Consider the following 18107-nt stretch of genomic DNA (forward strand, 5'->3'; position numbering starts at 1 on the left):
CCACAAACAGGCTGGAGTAATAACCCTTGTCTCGTTGTGGTATTGGTACTGGAACAATGACGTGGGACTGGACCAACTTTAGGATGGCCTGCTGCAACATAACCTGCATATCCTCCAAAGCTGGTAAGCTTGACTTGAAAAATCGTTGTGGAGGAGCACTGTCGAACTCCAGATTGTAGCCTTGAGAAATGAGATCCTTGACCCAGGTATCCTGGCAGGAAGCCTCCCAAACGCGGCTGTAGTGACGCAGTTGAGCTCCCACCTCGAGATACCCTCAGGTGGGTGGGCACCGTCATGCTGAGGCCTTAGTGGAAGCAGAACTGGTGGTCTGTTCCTGAGAGCTGGTGCTTGCAGGCTTTCTTGACTTACCTCTGGTGCCTCTAGTCGCATTGGAGGCACCTCTGGCCTTAGTTCGAAATCTGGGAGACCGAAAGGATTGTACAGACGGCCCCGGGTAGGAGCGTCTCGCCGGCGGGGCCCCAGAGGGGAGAAACGTGGATTTCCCAGCCGTAACTTTGGAAATCCATGTATCAAATTCAACCCCAAAGAGCCATTCCCCTGAAAAGGGGAGGGATTTCCACACTGCGTTTGGATGCTGCTTCTGCTATCCACTGACGCAACCACAAGGCCCTGTGCACCGACACTGCCATGGCAGAGGTCCTAGCATTAATGTTCCCCATCTCCTTGAGGGAATCACAGAGGACACGTGTAGTGTCCTGAATGTGCTTTAGGAGGGTCACCATAGTGACCAGGGGCAAAGCCCCGGAGAGGCCCTCCTGAATTTGAGTGGCCCATGAATGAATGGCATGGGTCATCCAGCAACTCGCAATGACCGGCCTTTGCGATACACCTGCTGCCATGTAAACAGATTTGAGTGTAGCTTCTATTTTCCTATCCCCAAGACCCTTTATGGTAAAGGAGCCCGGGGCAGGCAGCACCGCCTTTTTGGACAGTCGAGAGACTGATACATCAACCCCCGGGGGTTCCTCCCAAAATTTCCTACCTTCAGGAACAAATGGGAAAGTGCGCAAAAACTTTTTTGACCCTTGTAATTTTTTGTCTGGACTTTTCCAGGCCAACTTGAATAGGTCATCTAACTCTGCGGAATTAGGGAAAGTGACATTAGGCTTGCTTTGTGTAAAAAAAAAAACGACTGCTGTGACGCAGTGTTCTCGCCTAGAGGGACCTTTAAACACGTCCCGTACAGCCAGAATTAGGGGTTCAATATCCTGAGCAGAATCGGTATCCCCACTAATGGCGTCCAAGTCCTCCCTATCCTCCTGTATATCCTCATCTGTGTCAGATAGTAAAGCAGGCAAACCACGCTTTTGTGGTCATGCATGAGAGGAGGGGGGCTGTGCACATCTGCCCTAGCAGCTAAATCTGCAGCTGCCTGTTGTAGTAGCTGAGTTTTTTAAACATTAGCAGTGAGCTGGGATGACATATCAGACATCATATTTTTCAGAGACCCTAGCCATGCGGGCTCTGGACCCTCTCCCCCAGCCCCTTCACTGATTTGTGAAGACTGGCTGCATTGTTCACAAGAAACAGAATCAGATTATACTGGAGAGAATCTAGTGTGACATACACTGCACAGCTTGTGTTTACCCATGTTTCACAGTAAGCACAATAACATACATACACACCGACAGCAATATATCTCAAGCCTGCCCTTACTGTATGAGAGAGAGAGAGAGAGAGAGAGAGACCAGCACACCCCCAGTGAGGCTGACAGCTAACTATATCACAGTAAAAATAGTAGTCACCAGCGCTAAGTTGTAAAAATTAAAAATAATACTCTAATTTAAAACAAATTCAGGACGGTAGGTTATGTTGAAAAAGGTATGTAATAAATGTAATAAAAAATAATATCATAAAATCACAGATGCCTATATAGCATAATTAGGAAGCTGGGTGTCAACACCAGCGAAACGCGTCGAGTTAGAGATTGCTGGTCACATCCTCAAAACTATCCTCAACATTGCTGGATCTTTTCATCACCATTACCCACACGGCATCAATTGGACAGCATTTCCCTGGACATTTCCATTTGCGGAGAAATTGGAGGTTTCCCTATCTGCTTGAAACGCTTGCATTGGTATGCTTAAAAGGGACTTTCTTCACTCCATTGCTTTCATCAACTCTCCAATAAGTTCATGGACATAATTCCAGAGGAAGTCCTAGCCGGGGTATGAATTAAGATGTGTTGAGGAAATATGTGGATGTGCCATTCTATATGATCATTTAAACTCCTAATTATGCTATATAGGCATCTGTGATTTTATGATATTATTTTTTATTAAATTTATTACATACCTTTTTCAACATAACCTACCGTCCTGAATTTGTTTTAAATTAGAGTATTATTTTTAATTTTTACAACTTAGCGCTGGTGACTACTATTTGTATTGCATATATATTTCTTTGGGGAATTACCACCCCCTACACCAGCAGCTTCTTGACAGCGCACTCTATTTCTTTTATATATATCACAGTAAACATTAATAATGTCTCTCCTGTAGAGGACCCAGATAGTGTACAATAGCGGCTCTCCCCCTTTGCTACACCCTCTACCAGTTTTCCAGCGTGTCTTGTGAGGCAGAAAGCGCTGTGTGTGCTCTCTGTGGCTGCACTAAGCAGAGGCGCCAAAAGGCCTCTGGTCCCGCTCAGAGGTAGCTCCGCCCCCTCCAATGGCACCGGAGCTATAATGATATTTATACTGGCAGAGTCTCCATTTGCTTAAAAACATCACACAAGTACTAGTTCAAGCGACTGTCAGCCAGTCTACACGGGGGGCCCTAGTGGGACCCCCCCTAGGAGGGTCCCGTATGCCGCGCCCGCGTTCAGCCGCACTTTCACCCCGGTTTGTACTCACCACAGACGTCACCTTCAGGCAGTGTTAGGGGTGTGCGGCATGCTGTGATTGTGACAGCCAAGCGCAGTTCCCCGCTCAACAACCCCCCCTCAGGACGGTGGTCCTGCAGCGGGAAAGCGGCTCTGCACCTCGCAAGGCCGGTGACCATCCCCCCCTAACTCCCACGGTGCAGGTATGCTGTTGCTCAAACAGCATACCGAAAATAACAAACATTAAAAATAAATTGAAGAAAACTCTCTGGAGCTCAGAGATGTGCATCCTCTCTTGAGGGCACTTTTTTCTAAACTGCCTGTGGGAGGGGGCATAGAGGGGAGGAGCCAGCACACCCAGTGAAGAAATTTAAAGTGCACCGGCTCACCCCGTCTATACCCATTGTACTAGAGTCCCCAATATTCCTTATGGATGCTAGAGAAATTGGATAAGTTGAGTTTTCAATTCTATTTTGAAGGGGTCCAAGCCAACACCAGGGCACAGATAAATATCACCCCAAAAACTGGTAAGGGCTACTAAACATGCAGTAGTTACAGTCCCATTCCACTACTGAATGTAGACCTAAAGCTTTTCCCTAAAATATTTGACAACAGGCTTGTTAAGGGCCATTCACATGCTAGATTATCCAAGACTAGGGTGGGTTGTCCCAGGCCTCCAGGCAATGGACAGCATTAGGTTAAACCTATCTGGTTCATGTAGAAAAGCCCTCTTTGCCCTGGAGATGGCACTGGGCTCTGAAAAAGCATATTTGCTAGAAATATTTTGCCTTATGGTCAAAAACCACTGCTCCATTCCATGTTAGGGCTGTCTCTCTCAGTGGAACTACGGTGTCACTTTGTACCATTTCTCGTCTATAATGGTCATGGTCAATGTCACTTCTATGGTGTTCGAGGTATAGAATGGTACCAGGCAGGACTGCCTCCATTCTCGGCGAATATATGCCCTCATCATGCAGACATTTGCTTTTGGGATTATATGTAACCCAGACATTTCCAGTATAACAGTTGGTCCCTAGGAACACAAGGCTTTGCTTCATGGGGTTTGCACCTTGGAAAAACCATTCAGCACTGCAGGTGGGACAGATTTAAAATGTGCATAGAGTTATTCTCACAGTGCTAATGCACTTTTGTATATTGTACTACTGATTCCTTTTTGAACTGTTCAGTCTATTTTTTTTTTTATTACATCTGTTCTTCGCTTGTCTACTACATTTATAAATAAAGATATTTCAAAAATGTGCAGAGAGATTTACATTTCAGTAGGGCACGTCCTAGCTCCAATCTAATTAGCGGTGCAAAAATAAAGATGTCCAGTATTTGTAGGCTACATGCAGAAGCAACCAGTACTTACCCTGCATGCAAAAATATAAAAGCACCCCTTGCATTGCAACATGGTTCAAGGACCTTTAAGAGATACCAACTATTATAGCAACTGTAGCCACTAACCCTGTATGCGTGTGGATAGGAGAGAACTCCATAAAGTGTACACATGATTCTGGAAAAAGTGAACAGGATATTCTCTAATGCTTCTAGCATTTGCTGGTAACCATGTAGATAGGACGTCACACTGTTCCGCATGTGATGAAAATGTCTGAGGCCTATAACAGTGTGAAGGGAGGGTCATTTGCTTACTTTAAAAGTTTCCGATTCAAGGATCGTTAACATACTGTGTGGTCTATTTACTTAGCCTTGGAGAGAGATAAAGTAGACGGAGATAAACTACCAACCCAGCAGCTCCTGTCATTTTTCAAACCCAGGAGTGACATGGCAGTTAGGAGCTGGTTGGTTGGTACTTTAGCTCCGTCCACTTTATTTCCCTCCAAGCCTTAAGGTGGGTACACACTAATAGATATATCTGCAGATCAATTGATCTGCAGATATATCTATGGACGGATCGGGCAGTGTGTTGTGCATACACACTGCCCGATCCGTCGGGGACGGACGTCATGAACTGGGCGGGCGTGTACACACACCCGCCCAGTTCATCTGTCAATCACCGCCGGCCGCCGCAGCATGTGTACGGGCGGTCGGCCGACTGCCCCGTACACACACAGCGACGCGCCAATATATCGGTAGATATATTGGCCGTCGGCTGTGCTGCGCGGCCGAAGCGATACGTCTGTGAACGACGGAGCTCACAGATGTATCGGCCGTACACACTGGCCGACGGACCCGCGATATATCGGCCGTTCAAGAGAACGGCCGATATATCGACCAGTGTGTATGGGCCTTTAGTAAATAGACCCCACACTTGCACTAGGGGTTGAGGCGGCACCTCAGTTGTTCTTTGATCAACTATTTTAAGCTTAATATGGTTCATGTGTGCATGTGTGCACCCTGTAGTCACACTGTGGAAGCAGACTGCAATGATGATTCTGCTTGGTACTCGGTATGTGGGATGGCTGAATGGTGGTTCTGATCTTATGGGGAAGGTCTAATTGGCACTTAAGCTGCGTTTGTGTGGGTCTGATGCCATGAGGTAGGTCTAATTGGCACGTTAGAGGCAAGGGGGGCCTGATGATGCAAATTTGTATCTTTTTATGGTCACTAATGTGGACCCTGGGAGGACAAGAAATTAACATGGCTGATGTAGTGTGTCTGATTGGTCCACAAAATGGAACATATATGTATTATCTCCAACGTTGGCCATATTTACTGCAGGTCTGTCACCCTGACATGAATATCACAGAGCACCACCTCCTCTCTGTCTCCGCCTTTAATCTGGCCAAGTGCTGGATAAAGGAGACTGTGCCAACAAACTGACCTTGTACCTTCTCCTTTAGCAATTGCTCCCAACCTCTTATAAACACTGAAGAGATACAGTCAATTATATGCTCCAACTGTGCTCTTATGCTATATTGCGGTTTGGAAGCTTTACTTAGTATCCTTACTATGCTGACTTATTTGTATTGATCTAATAAGGAAAATTTCCTCTGTACTCTCATTTTCCTTTCAGAACCTTTCCATGCTCCCTTATCTTTTTTTTTTTTTTTTTACAAAAACGCTATAAGATGTTTTAAATAAATAAATTATATTTTGTACAGAACATAATATTCAGTATCAAGTGGTAAAGTAGAAATATTTAAAAAGGAAGTTACAAAAACTAAACCTATCGGCTCTTCCATTCAACACTGTAAAACAAGTACTAATAAGTGCTCAATGGAACACTAAGAGGTCAAATTCAATTTAAAAAATACAAATAAACTGAACGAGAACTCTGTAAAGGAGGAACAGTAAAACTGGGCAAGCGTGAAATAGGAATTACGACAGAATTACAGCATATAATATAGAAGTTAAGAAAACAAGCTAAAAGTTTCCCAATAAAATGAAAACACCTAGAACATTTATATTTATTCCACACATATATCTAACATTTGCAAAGTAAGAGGAATCACATTAAAATAACCAAAGGCATAACGGTGAAAACTGGGTCGTGTATAATCCAAGTGTGACTTCGGCAACCTGACAGTTATTATGCGGTTCTCAAACTGTACAACGTATAAAAAAACAAGCAAGGCCGAATTTATTAAAGCCACAAAGTCTGTTTTAAGACCTTAAACAAATGCAAATTAGGAAATGTATGAAGAGGCTGTTCACAAACCACAACCCAAACTGTATACTAAAATATGCTAGACCTTACTCCAATATGCAAGTTATGTGCCTTTAGAAAACCTAAAAAAAAAAAGCACAATAAAAAAAACAAAAGTAATTCCACGAGTCCATATAACAATTTGGACCAATCACTTGACAAAAAAGAATAATAAAATCTGTCTCCAAGGCCCTTCTACTAGTTCTTCAACCAGCCGTAGTGCTAGACCACTGGACTAGCCTCCAGAGTCTCCACTGTGATGGGTCTCTGTCTGGCCCAGATTTATCAAGCCTTGAAGAGTGATAAATAGCATGGTGATAAAGTACCAGCCAATCAGCTCCTAACTGACATGTTACAGGCTGTGTTTGAAAAATGACAGATATGAGCTGATTGGTTGGTACTTTATCATCGTGCAATTTATCACCATCTAAGGTTTGATCAATCAGGGCCTCACAGTGGCAATAATCGCAGGGTGGTCAGCTCAGATCTGCTGGTCTTGGGTGGGGAAGGGGAGCTTAATTCTTCACCCCCCCCCCCTCTCCTTAGTTAGCCAGACCTGCACAGTAAAGTGAATGAGCTCTTTCTGTCCCTCTAGGCTGTGAGGGAATGAGTAAGGAACATAACTGGACCACTGGAGTTGCATTTGCAGAGACCGCAGTTTCACACATACTGCAATTTAATGCAGTTTATACACAACAGGTTAGTAAATCCTGAGCGCATTTGTTGCACGTGATACACTGATTAAAAGTGGGTATACAGTATAAGGGATATCTTTCACGTAGAAAAAATTCATAATGACATAATGATGGAATACAACCTAAAACAAAGAAAAATTGAAGATAGGTTATTCAGTCACATTTTGTGTGAATATCAGTAAATTACTGCGAGATTGTTCTCTGCTTTAATGTAAGTATTGCAGACAGAAATATGTTACGTTCTATAAAGCCAGTCACTTCTCAGCCAATACCTTGCTTCGCTGAGAGCACCCCTGTCAGGGCGCTGCTGTTTGATTTGCTGTTGGTCTTTGAATTCTTCCTCTTCTCCAGTGCATTCTAAAATACAAACACAGTTGTACGTAAAACTACAGTGAAAAACAACAGTGCAGAATTATTACAAATACATATGATTGTATGACTCTATACAAATTAAGATTGCAGGCCCAAGACAACATGTATAAAATAATGTAAATGGCAGTAGTGCCAGCTGCTGATACCACATTTGTAAAGGAAATATCCTAACAAACCACAAGTGTGAACAATGGAAGGGAAGAGCCAATTACCTTTAGGAGTATGATAGGGTGGTATAATGTCTGCAATCACTGTCCATTTACAAATGGTGTCCTAGCTCCCAGCACACTCGTCATCAGAGAAATAATAACGGGGATCTGCGGCACTTAGGACATAGGGGGTTATCCAGAGATATACACAGCCAGATCTGCGCTCATCTCTGCACATGCTGTATCATATCACATCATATGTCCCATCAAATGACCATTATAATACATTCATTTTACATATTTATTAAAATCCAAAAATCAAAATACATTAAAACCAAGACATAACATATCACAATATACAATGCACAGTCTTGGAGTTGTTGGAGATCAGGTGTAATTTTACATTATGGGACATATGACAGACATATATCACAATCCAAATAGATTGGTGCAGTATTGCTGAAATCCTGATTTATAGGATAATTGCTAAAAAACGTTTTAGATTATAGCGCCCTCTTGATCACCATACAAACAATAGTATCTGTCAAAACCTGTACTAGTGGGTTCTTATGAAGAGGTGCAGCTTAAAGTAATTTGCAACACATCTTAGAAAATATAAAACTGAAGAAGAGCGCATTGGGACTATTTATAGTATTTCATAGGTATAATATATTACATATATATATATATATATATATATATATATATATATATATATATATATATATATATATATATATATTTATATATATATATATATATATATATATATATATATATATAGGTAGCAAACTGTGTAACAAACAGCGGCACTCAGAGACTGACACAGCGTGAATAAAGTGCTGGTGCTTTTAATTCATGGCTGGTAACTCCAACGTTTCGGGGCACGCAAGCCCCTTTTTCAAGGTGAGCCAAATACAAACTTTGTATTTGGCTCACCTTGAAAAAGGGGCTTGCGTGCCCCGAAACGTTGGAGTTACCAGCCATGAATTAAAAGCACCAGCACTTTATTCACGCTGTGTCAGTCTCTGAGTGCCGCTGTTTGTTACACAGTTTGCTACCTGCATTAATTCCTCCAGATGGCACCTGAGCAACATATCCATCGCTAGGAGAGTGCCGATCCGACAATTGCAAGTATATATGTATATACATATATATATACACAGGATTTTAATACCTACCGGTAAATCCTTTTCTCCTAGTCCGTAGGGGATGCTGGGGTCCACTTCAGTACCATGTGGTATAGACAGTTCCGCAGGAGCCATGGGCACTCTAAGACTTTTCAAAGGGTGTGAACTGGCTCCTCCCTCTATGCCCCTCCTCCAGACCTCAGTTATAGGAACTGTGCCCAGGGAGACGGACATTTCGAGGAAAGGATTTACTTTTATACTAATGGTGAGATTCATACCAGCTCACACCTCAACCATGCACACGCCAACAGGCATGAACCATTTGCAGCAACGTGCTGAAAACAAATGTAACACAACTTGTGTAACTATAATGAACAAACTGCAGGTGAAGTACGCACTGGGTCAGGTGCCCAGCATCCTTAACGGACTAGGTAAAAAGGTTTTAACGTTAGGTATTAAAATCCTGTTTTCTCATACGTCCTGGAGGATGCTGGGGTCCACTTCAGTACCATGGGGTTATACCAAAGCTCCAGTATGGGCGGGAGAGTGCGGATGACCCTGCAGCACCGATTGACCAAACTTGAGGTCCTCATTGGCCAAAGTGTCAAACTTATAAAATTTAGCAAATGTGTTTAACCCTGACCAAGTAGCTGCTCGGCAAAGTTGTAAAGCCGAGACGCCCCGGGCAGCCGCCCAGAATGAGCCCACTTTCCTAGTAGAATGAGCCTTCACCGACTTCGGTACCGGCAAGCCTGCCGTAGAATGAGCGTGCTGAATTGTCCCTCTGATCCAGCGCGCAATAGTCTGCTTAGAAGCAGGACACCCAATCTTGCTGGGAGCATACAGGACAAACAGCGCCTCTGTTTTCCGTAACCGAGCTGTTCTTGCGACATAAATCTTCAAAGCTCTAACCACATCTAGAGACTTTGACTCAGTGAAAGTGTCAGTAGCTACTGGCACCACAATAAGTTGGTTTATGTGGAAGGACGAAACCACCTTTGGAAGAAATTGTTCTTAACTATGCCCTATCTTCATGGAAGATCAGGTAAGGGCTCTTGTGAGACAAGGCCCCCAACTCATACACCCGCCTTGCGGATGCCAAGGCCAAAAGCATCACCACTTTCCTAGTGAGAAACTTCAATTCTATCTCCTACACAGGTTCAAACCAATCTGATTGAAGGAACTGCAACACCACATTAAGGTCCCATGGTGCCACTGGAGGCACAAATGGAGGCTGGATGTGCAGAACCCCTTTCACGAACGTCTGAACTTCTGGAAAGGAGGCCAATTGTTTTTGAAAGAAAACTGATAAGGCCGAAATCTGGACCTTGATTGACCCCAATCTAAGGCCCGCATCCACAGCAGCCTGCAGAAAATGGAGAAAACGTCCCAACTCAAACTCTTCCGTAGGAGCCTTCTTGGATTCACACCAAGACACATATTTTCTCCAAATACGGTGGTAATGTTTAGACGTTACTCCTTTCCCGGCCTGAATAAGAGTGGGGATGACTTCCTTGGGAATACCCTTTCGGGCTAGGATCCGGCGCTCAACAGCCATGCCGTCAAACGTAGCCGCGGTAAGTCTTTACACACACGGCCCCTGCTGTAGTAGGTCCTCTCGAGGGGGAAGAGGCCGAGGATCTTCTATGAGCAACTCCTGAAGATCTGGATACCAAGCCCTCCTTGGCCAGTCTGGGGCAATGAAGATTGCTCAAACTCTTGTTGTTCTTATTATTTTGAGAACTTTTGGAATCAGTGGAAGTGGAGGGAAAACATATACCGACCGAAACACCCACTGGGTCACCAGTACATCCACTGCTATTGCTTGAGGGTCTCTCGACCTGGAACAATATCTCTGTAGCTTCTTGTTTAGACGAGATGCCATCATGTCTCCTTGAGGAACTCCCCAAAGACTTGTCACCTCTGCGAAGACTTCTTGGTGGAGGCCCCACTCTCCTGGATGGAGATCGTGTCTGCTGAGGAAGTCTTCTTCCCAGTTGTCCACTCCCGAAATAAAAATTGCTGACAGAGCTCTAACATGTCTCTCTGCCCAGAGGAGAATCCTTGTCACCTCTGCCATTGCCGCTCTGCTTTTCGTTCCGCCTTGCCTGTTTATGTACGCGACTGCTGTTACATTGTCCGACTGGATCTGCACGGGATCTTGAAGAAGGCCGTTGTAAATGGCTCTCAATTCCAGAACGTTTATGTGAAGGCAGGCTTCCTGACTTGACCATTTTCCTTGGAAGCTTTCCCCCTGTGTGACAGCTCCCCAGCCTCGGAGACTTGCATCCGTGGTTATTAGGACCCAGTCGTGAATCCCAAACCTGCGTCCCTCTAGTAGGTGAGAACTGTGTAGCCACCACAGGAGCAAAATCCTGGCATTGGGAGACAGGATTATTTTTCGGTGCATGTGTAGGTGGGATCCAGACCACTTGTCCAACAGGTCCCACTGGAATACTCTGGCATGGAATCGGCCAAACTGTATGGCCTCGTAGGCCGCTACCATTTCCCCCAACAACCGAATGCATTGCTGGATCGACACGCTTGTTGGTTTCAATATTTGTTTGACCAAAATACTCTCCGTACTTCTGTGTCCAGAATCATCCCTAAAAAGGACAATCTTGTCGTCGGTTCCATGCGACTTTGGAAAATTCATGATACAACCGTGTTGTTGGAGTATTGACAGGGAGAATGCAATGTTCTGCACCAACTGTTCCCTGGATCTCGCTTTTATCAGGAGATCGTCCAGATAAGGAATTATATTGACTCCTTTTTGACGAAGGAGGACCATCATCTCCGCCATCACCTTGGTGAATACCCTCGGTGACGTGGAGAGTCTGAACGGCAACGAATGGAACTGGTAATGGCAATCCTGTACTGCGAATCTCAGATAAGCTTGGTGAGGAGGATAAATGGGAACATGCAAGTAAGCATCCATTATGTCTACTGACACCATGAAGTCCCCCTCTTCCAGACTGGAAATCACTGCCCTCAGAGATTCCATCTTGAACTTGAACCTTTTCAGGTAGAGATTCAGATTTTTCAGGTTTAAAATCGGTCTGACCGAGCCATCCGGCTTCGGAACCATGAAGAGGCTTGAATAAAAACCTTCTCCTTGCTGTGACAAGGGTACCAGGACAATGACCTGATCCTGACATAATTTTTGAATTGCCGTTGTTACTGCCTCTCTTTCTGGAAGAGAAGCTGGCAAGGTCGATTTGAAAAATCGGCATGGGGGGACGTCTTGAAAATTTGTAAGACCCATGGGTCCAGTCCAGATTGAATCCAGATTTGACTGAAAAGTTTCAGACGTGCTCCTACCCGAGCAGACTCTCGCAAGGGAGCCCCAGCGTCATGCTGCAGATTTGGCAGAAGGAGGGGTGGACTTCTGCTCCTGCGATCCGGGAGACGCTGCGGATTTCTTTCCTTTTCCCCCTTCCCCTACCTGCAAAGAAGGGGGAACCTTTGGCCTTTTTGTATTTGTTGAGCCGAAAGGACTGCATGTGAGAGTGATGTGTCTTTTTTGCCAGTGTAGGAGCATAAGGCAAGAATGTCGACTTACCTGCGGTAGCCGCCGTGACTAACGCATCCAGCCCATCACTGAACAAGGCCTCACCTTTATACGGAAGAGCCTCCATATTTCTTTTGGAATCTGCATCAGCATTCCACTGGCAAATCCACAACGCCCTCCGAGCCGATACTGCCATGGTAGCGACTTTTGAACCCAAGAGTCCAATATCATTCATAGCTTCCAGCATGTATGCGGCAGCGTCTTTGATATGACCTAACGTTAGGAGTATCTCGTCTCTATCAACTGTGTCAATTTCCGAAGACAAGTTATCTGACCATTTTTCAATAGCACAACTCACCCACGCGCAAGCAATGGTGGGTCTGAGCAGCGTACCATTGGCCACATAAATAGATTTTAACATAGCCTCCATTTTGCGGTCTGCCGGCTCCTTTAGTGAAGCCGTCCCAGGTGCAGGGAGAATCACCTTTTTTGTTAACCTTGACAGTGCACTGTCCAACACCGGGGGTAACTCCCATCTTTTCCTGTCCTGTAATGGGAAAGGATAAGCAATCTGAATCCTTTTGGGAATATGAAATTTCTTTTCAGGATTCACCCACACTCCCTCAAAAAGAGTATTTAGCTCGTGGGAAGGAGGGCAAGTTACGTTACATTTTTCTTTTACTTATAGAAATAAGCCCTCTCCTGAGGTACAGTAGGGGCTTCCGTAACTTCTAAGACCTCCTTTATAGCAACAATCATATATTGTACGCTTTTTGCCAATTTAGGATCTATCCCGCTGGAATCACTATCATCGACACAGGAATCAGAGTGAGTGTCGGTATCAGTATATACAATGTTTGCAAACGGTCTCTTATGTGACCCAGAGGGGTCGCCTGCAGATGAGAAAGCAGAACCCTGAAAAATCACATCTTCGACTGATTTTCTCCAGCTTTCTGCATAAGACTCAGACTTATCTTATCTCCTACTGATATGATTCACACTATCACGTATTTCTTTCACCCATTCAGGCTCGTGGTGTGCCGGCAGCGCCACCACATTACAACTCTGTGTCCCTAAAATGGCTCCCTCAGGGGAAGAACTCCCTGCCTCAGACATGTCACACACGTGCACAAACACACCACAGACACTCTGGGACTTATAGGGGACAGACCCACAGTAAAATCTGTCAGAGGGACACAGATAGGAGCAGCCAGTTCACAAACCCAGCGCCAGTAACACAATGCCTGTGAAACATAAAATGCCCACTGACATGCAGCGCTTTTTTATAATGTAAATCCACAATAAAAAGCACCAATTTCACTGTGCCCCCCCCCTGTTTTGCACCCTGATACATGTATTCAGTAGTGGAGGAGGACCAGCGCTGTCTCTGCAGCCTGAGGAGAGAGAGAAAATGGTGCTGAGAAGTGTGCTGGCTGACTGAGGAGGAAGCTCCGCCCCCGTTATGGCGCATTTATCCTCAGAGATGCTGATAACTATATTTATACTGGCGGGTGTAGGGCTGTGCCTCGGCATCTTATGCCCCTTTTCTACCAGTTTTATAAGGTTTCATGCTGCCCAGGGCGCCCCCCCCCCGCGCCCTGCCCCCTGCAGTGCCTGTGTTGTGTGGGCAGTATGGCGCGCTGCGCTCCCGTCAGCCGCGCGGTACCTTTAGCAGTCACCTTGATGGAAGATCTCTCTTCTAACACTCACCTGTCTTCTGACTTCTGGCTCTGCAAGGGGGGTGACGGCGTGCTGTGGGAGTGAGCATCTACGCACAGCTAGCGTTCAGTACCCTTCAGAAGCTAATGGTGTCCTGTCAGCCAGAAGCAGAGCCATGAAACTCTTCAGGAAGTTGGTTCCTACTTCTGCCCCCTCAGTCCCACGAAGCAGGGAGACTGTTGCCAGCAGTTCTCCCTGAAAATAAAAAAATCTAACAAGTCTTTTCAGAGAAACTCAGTAGAGCTCCCCTGGAGTGCATCCAGTCTGCCTGGGCACATTTCTAAAACTGAGGTCTGGAGGAGGGGCATAGAGGGAGGAGCCAGTACACACCCTTTGAAAAGTCTTAGAGTGCCCATGGCTCCTGCGGAACCGTCTATACCCCATGGTACTGAAGTGGACCCCAGCATCCTCTAGGACGTATGAGAAATTATATATATGTATCAGAGACTTGGTGCAGAATCTTAAATTTGGGATCAATGTCAGGGACCGGTTGAATGTCAGGGACTTGGTGCAGAATCTGGAACGTTGGGTCAGGTACCAAGTAGTTGACGTTACCCAGAACAGAGGCGCGGAGTCTAACACGCTGGGAGGTTTTCACCAGGGAACCCCGCAAGGGGATATGGGCTTCGCGGCTCCCGACGTGCAGGTCGCGGTCCCCTGTCTGGGTCACTTGATACCTGAACTGGACTAGAATTATGTCAGAGTTGTTGTATGATAGTCCAGATGTATGTGACAAACCGCAGGGGTACACAGGAACAAGCAGTAACTGGAGAAGGTGACAGGGTGCACACAGCCAGATGGTACACTGGGGCCGTGGAGAGGGGACAACAGCAGGAACTCTTGGGGAGATACAGGAGGTAGCGGTACATGGACGGACTGAGGTGCAGACACTTGGATACAGGGTAACGGTAGTCGGCAGACTAAGTTCGTCAGCAAGATGGTGAAGCTGGAATTCAATGCAGGAACAAGGCAAAACCCATTGGACAGATAGCTGGAACCAGACACATGAACCATGGAGCTGAACACAGGAAGCATGAGCTATAACTGGCAATTCATCTTGGGGTTGAGAGGCTTAAAAGAACAAGCTGGACCAATTAGCTGAAAGCACCAGACAGGCCCCCCAGTAATTGATATATCATGCAGCTGCAGTGCACACTGAGCAGGTTGACAGACTGAATAGTAGGATTCAGGTAACCAGCTGTAAATACAGAATGCAGACACCTGTAGAGTCAGTTGCTGAATTTAGGAGCTGAGGAAGTGGGAGAGAACCATGCAGGACGTAGCTGTGACCTGTAGTTCCACAAACTGAAGCAGAGGTAAGTCATAAGAATAACCAGCAAAACATGAGTAATATTAGTTAACGAGTTACTCCACATAAGCTGTGCAGCTAGTATCCTAATTACCAGGAACAACCTGAAATACAAAGAAGAGAGAGCAGCAGCAGCATCCAGGTGCTTGATCAATGCTGAAAGCTGAACTGACAGATTTGCTGATGCTGCACATGACAGTACCCCCTCCCCCCCTTCAAGGGTGTTCTCCGGACACCCTACCTCGGCCAAGGGGAACTGAAAACAACAAGAACATGGATAGCAAGACAACCTAATGTCTCCGACGAGATTTCTTCTTCTTTTTCCCAGGTTGGTTAGGTCTGAATACAGTAATTCCAAATATGTTATCCGAACTTAAGGTACCTTCAACCAGAGAGATTTCATCTGTTTCAGAATCATAATCTGAGTTAGAGTCCGCATCTAATGGAAGGATTATGGTTTTCTCCTTTGGAATAGATGGTAAGGAAGAAGAAGCATGGCAAGATTTAGCATATAAAGGACTCATGACTGACTGGATGGACACTGGATATTGTGGGTCATGCTTATTCATAACTTCACAGGACGGAGACAGAGAGGCATAGCCAGCAGTTAATATCCAGACTTGTGGTTTAGGTGAAGATGGCACTGAGCTGTGAACAACCTGAGACCGACAATCCTTGGACACTTGGTTCTTAGAAACTTGATTTTTCTTGTTAGAACCTGAATCCTTACTCAAAGACCTAGAACTCTCAGGGGATTCAGAAGGTACTAACTCAGGACCACCAAACTTCCTGATCACCGCCCGGCTGAAGGCATCCACGTTCTGCAGAACAGGATCACTGGACTCTATTAACTGGTTTGCCCATTTTCTTGCCTTCCCTCTGAAAGACATAAGAATTAGTAACACAATCTCTGCCGGAGAGGTACAGAGTGGAGCTGTCTCCATAATCTGTAGCATTAATTTGTGATACTGTTCCAGTTTTCCATAGAAGAGAGCTGAATCTGGATCTTGTTCTTTAGGAGGAGTCTGTGAACTTTGTGGTTGGAATTTCTTCCCAGATTTTACAGGGTTGGAAGCAAGATCAGATTTTTTTCAGAAGTCCTCTCTAAGGACAAAGCATGAATCACCCCTCCTTGGGTCACGGTTGGAATTCTCCCTTCAAGGGACTCGACAACATTAACTCCTCCCAGGGTCCTGACTGAAATGCCTCCCTCTGGAGTCACAACAGGAATTTCCTCTCCTGAAATCTCAATAGGACTTTCCTCTTCAAGGCTCTCGCCCCTGCAGGGGTCATGACAGGAATTACCTTTTTAAGGGTTACTACTTGGATCCTCTTTTCAGAGTTCTCAACTGGAGTCACCCTTTCAAGGATCTTGGTTGGAACTCCCTCCTTCAGAAGAACCTTCTTTTCATGGGTTTCAGGTAGATCTGATGCACTCTCAGGAACTGATGAATCCACTCATATGCCCCCTCAGGGGCTCCAGGCTTGGATGCTCCTTCTGGAGTACTAACATCGTACCCCATGCCTTAGGTCGGTAGAGTGGACTCTTTTCTTGGGGTCCATACATGAGATTTCCCTCCTGGGGTCGGCACCTGGCTCAACTTTTCTGGAGTCTGGACATCACATATCCCCTCTGGAGTCCTAACATTGGACTTCCCTTTTGGAGTCAAAATATCGGCTACCCCTCCTAGGGTCAAGCCATAAGCAGAAACATCGAGCACTACTCCTAAGGCCTGGATATCGACTTCCCCTCCAGGGATTAAATCATTGATCATGAAGTTGGATGCCTCACTTGAGGATAAAGAAAGGGGTTCATCTTCTGAGGCAGGAACATAGCTATCACCATCTGGGGTCTGAACATCGGACGGGACATCAGATACTTCCTCTGGGGCTGGACACAAGAAGCCCCCTCCTGGGGCTGGACACTCAGAGCCCCCTCCTGGGGCTGGACACTCAGAGCCCCCTCCTGGGGCTGGACACTCAGAGCCCCCTCCTGGGGCTGGACACTCAGAGCCCCCTCCTGGGGCTGGACACTCAAAGCCCCCTCCTGGGGCTGGACACTCAAAGCCCCCTCCTGGGGCTGGACACTCAAAGCCCCATCCTGGGGCTGGACACTCAAATCCCCCTCCTGGGGCTGGACACTCAAAGCCCCCTCCTGGGGTAGGAGTGTTGAATGTACTTCCTAGGACTGAAGAACCAGGGTTTACCCTGGAATAGAAGGATTCACAAACCCTCAATTGGTTCCCAAGTCTTAATTTGGGGCTTTGGGTCAAAGGACCCCAGTGGTCGGCTGGACTCTCTTTTAGGGAACCTTTGGCCTTTATTGGAAGTTGGGGAGTCTGAGTTGACTGTTTGAGATGACTTATCGGCCTGGACCTTAATTAATTGAGAGTGGTCACTTTTCCCTGACCTACGGAGGGAGCAGTCCTTTATGAAGTGACTTGCGTTCCCGCAATATAAGCAAAGCAGGAGCTCCTTTCGTCGCTGGCGCTCAGCCTCTGAAAGTTTTGGGCGCCGAAAACTCTGGAATCTCCTTTCCATCACCTCTGGAGGAGTAACCCCACAACTAGGGGAACCAGAGTTGGCGGCCTCCTCTGCTTCTTTAAGAACGGAAGCGACTCTCACGGCATCCGAAGAACTTCCAATCATTTCTGAAAGTAAACCGTTAATTTCAGAACATGGTTTAAACAACTGCTGTAAAAGAGACTGCAACATCCTCAGTTGTTCAGGACTCCCACTGCTGGCAAACTGAGGAGACAATGAACAGT

The 18107-nt window shown here is 45.9% G+C and overlaps 1 protein-coding gene across 3 annotated transcripts in view; it reads right to left on the reverse strand.

Moving 5' to 3' along the window:
- Positions 1-18107, reverse strand: part of CCDC149 (coiled-coil domain containing 149) — a 214667-nt gene that overhangs the window by 61798 nt on the left and 134762 nt on the right. For all 3 annotated transcript variants that reach the window (XM_063921861.1, XM_063921853.1, XM_063921870.1), the window contains exon 8: positions 7422-7506. In XM_063921861.1, the coding sequence (XP_063777931.1) occupies positions 7422-7506 (85 nt within the window). The remainder of the gene's footprint in view (positions 1-7421; positions 7507-18107) is intronic.

This window comes from Pseudophryne corroboree, chromosome 1 (genome assembly GCF_028390025.1).
Source record: "Pseudophryne corroboree isolate aPseCor3 chromosome 1, aPseCor3.hap2, whole genome shotgun sequence".
Classification (NCBI taxonomy): domain Eukaryota; kingdom Metazoa; phylum Chordata; class Amphibia; order Anura; family Myobatrachidae; genus Pseudophryne; species Pseudophryne corroboree.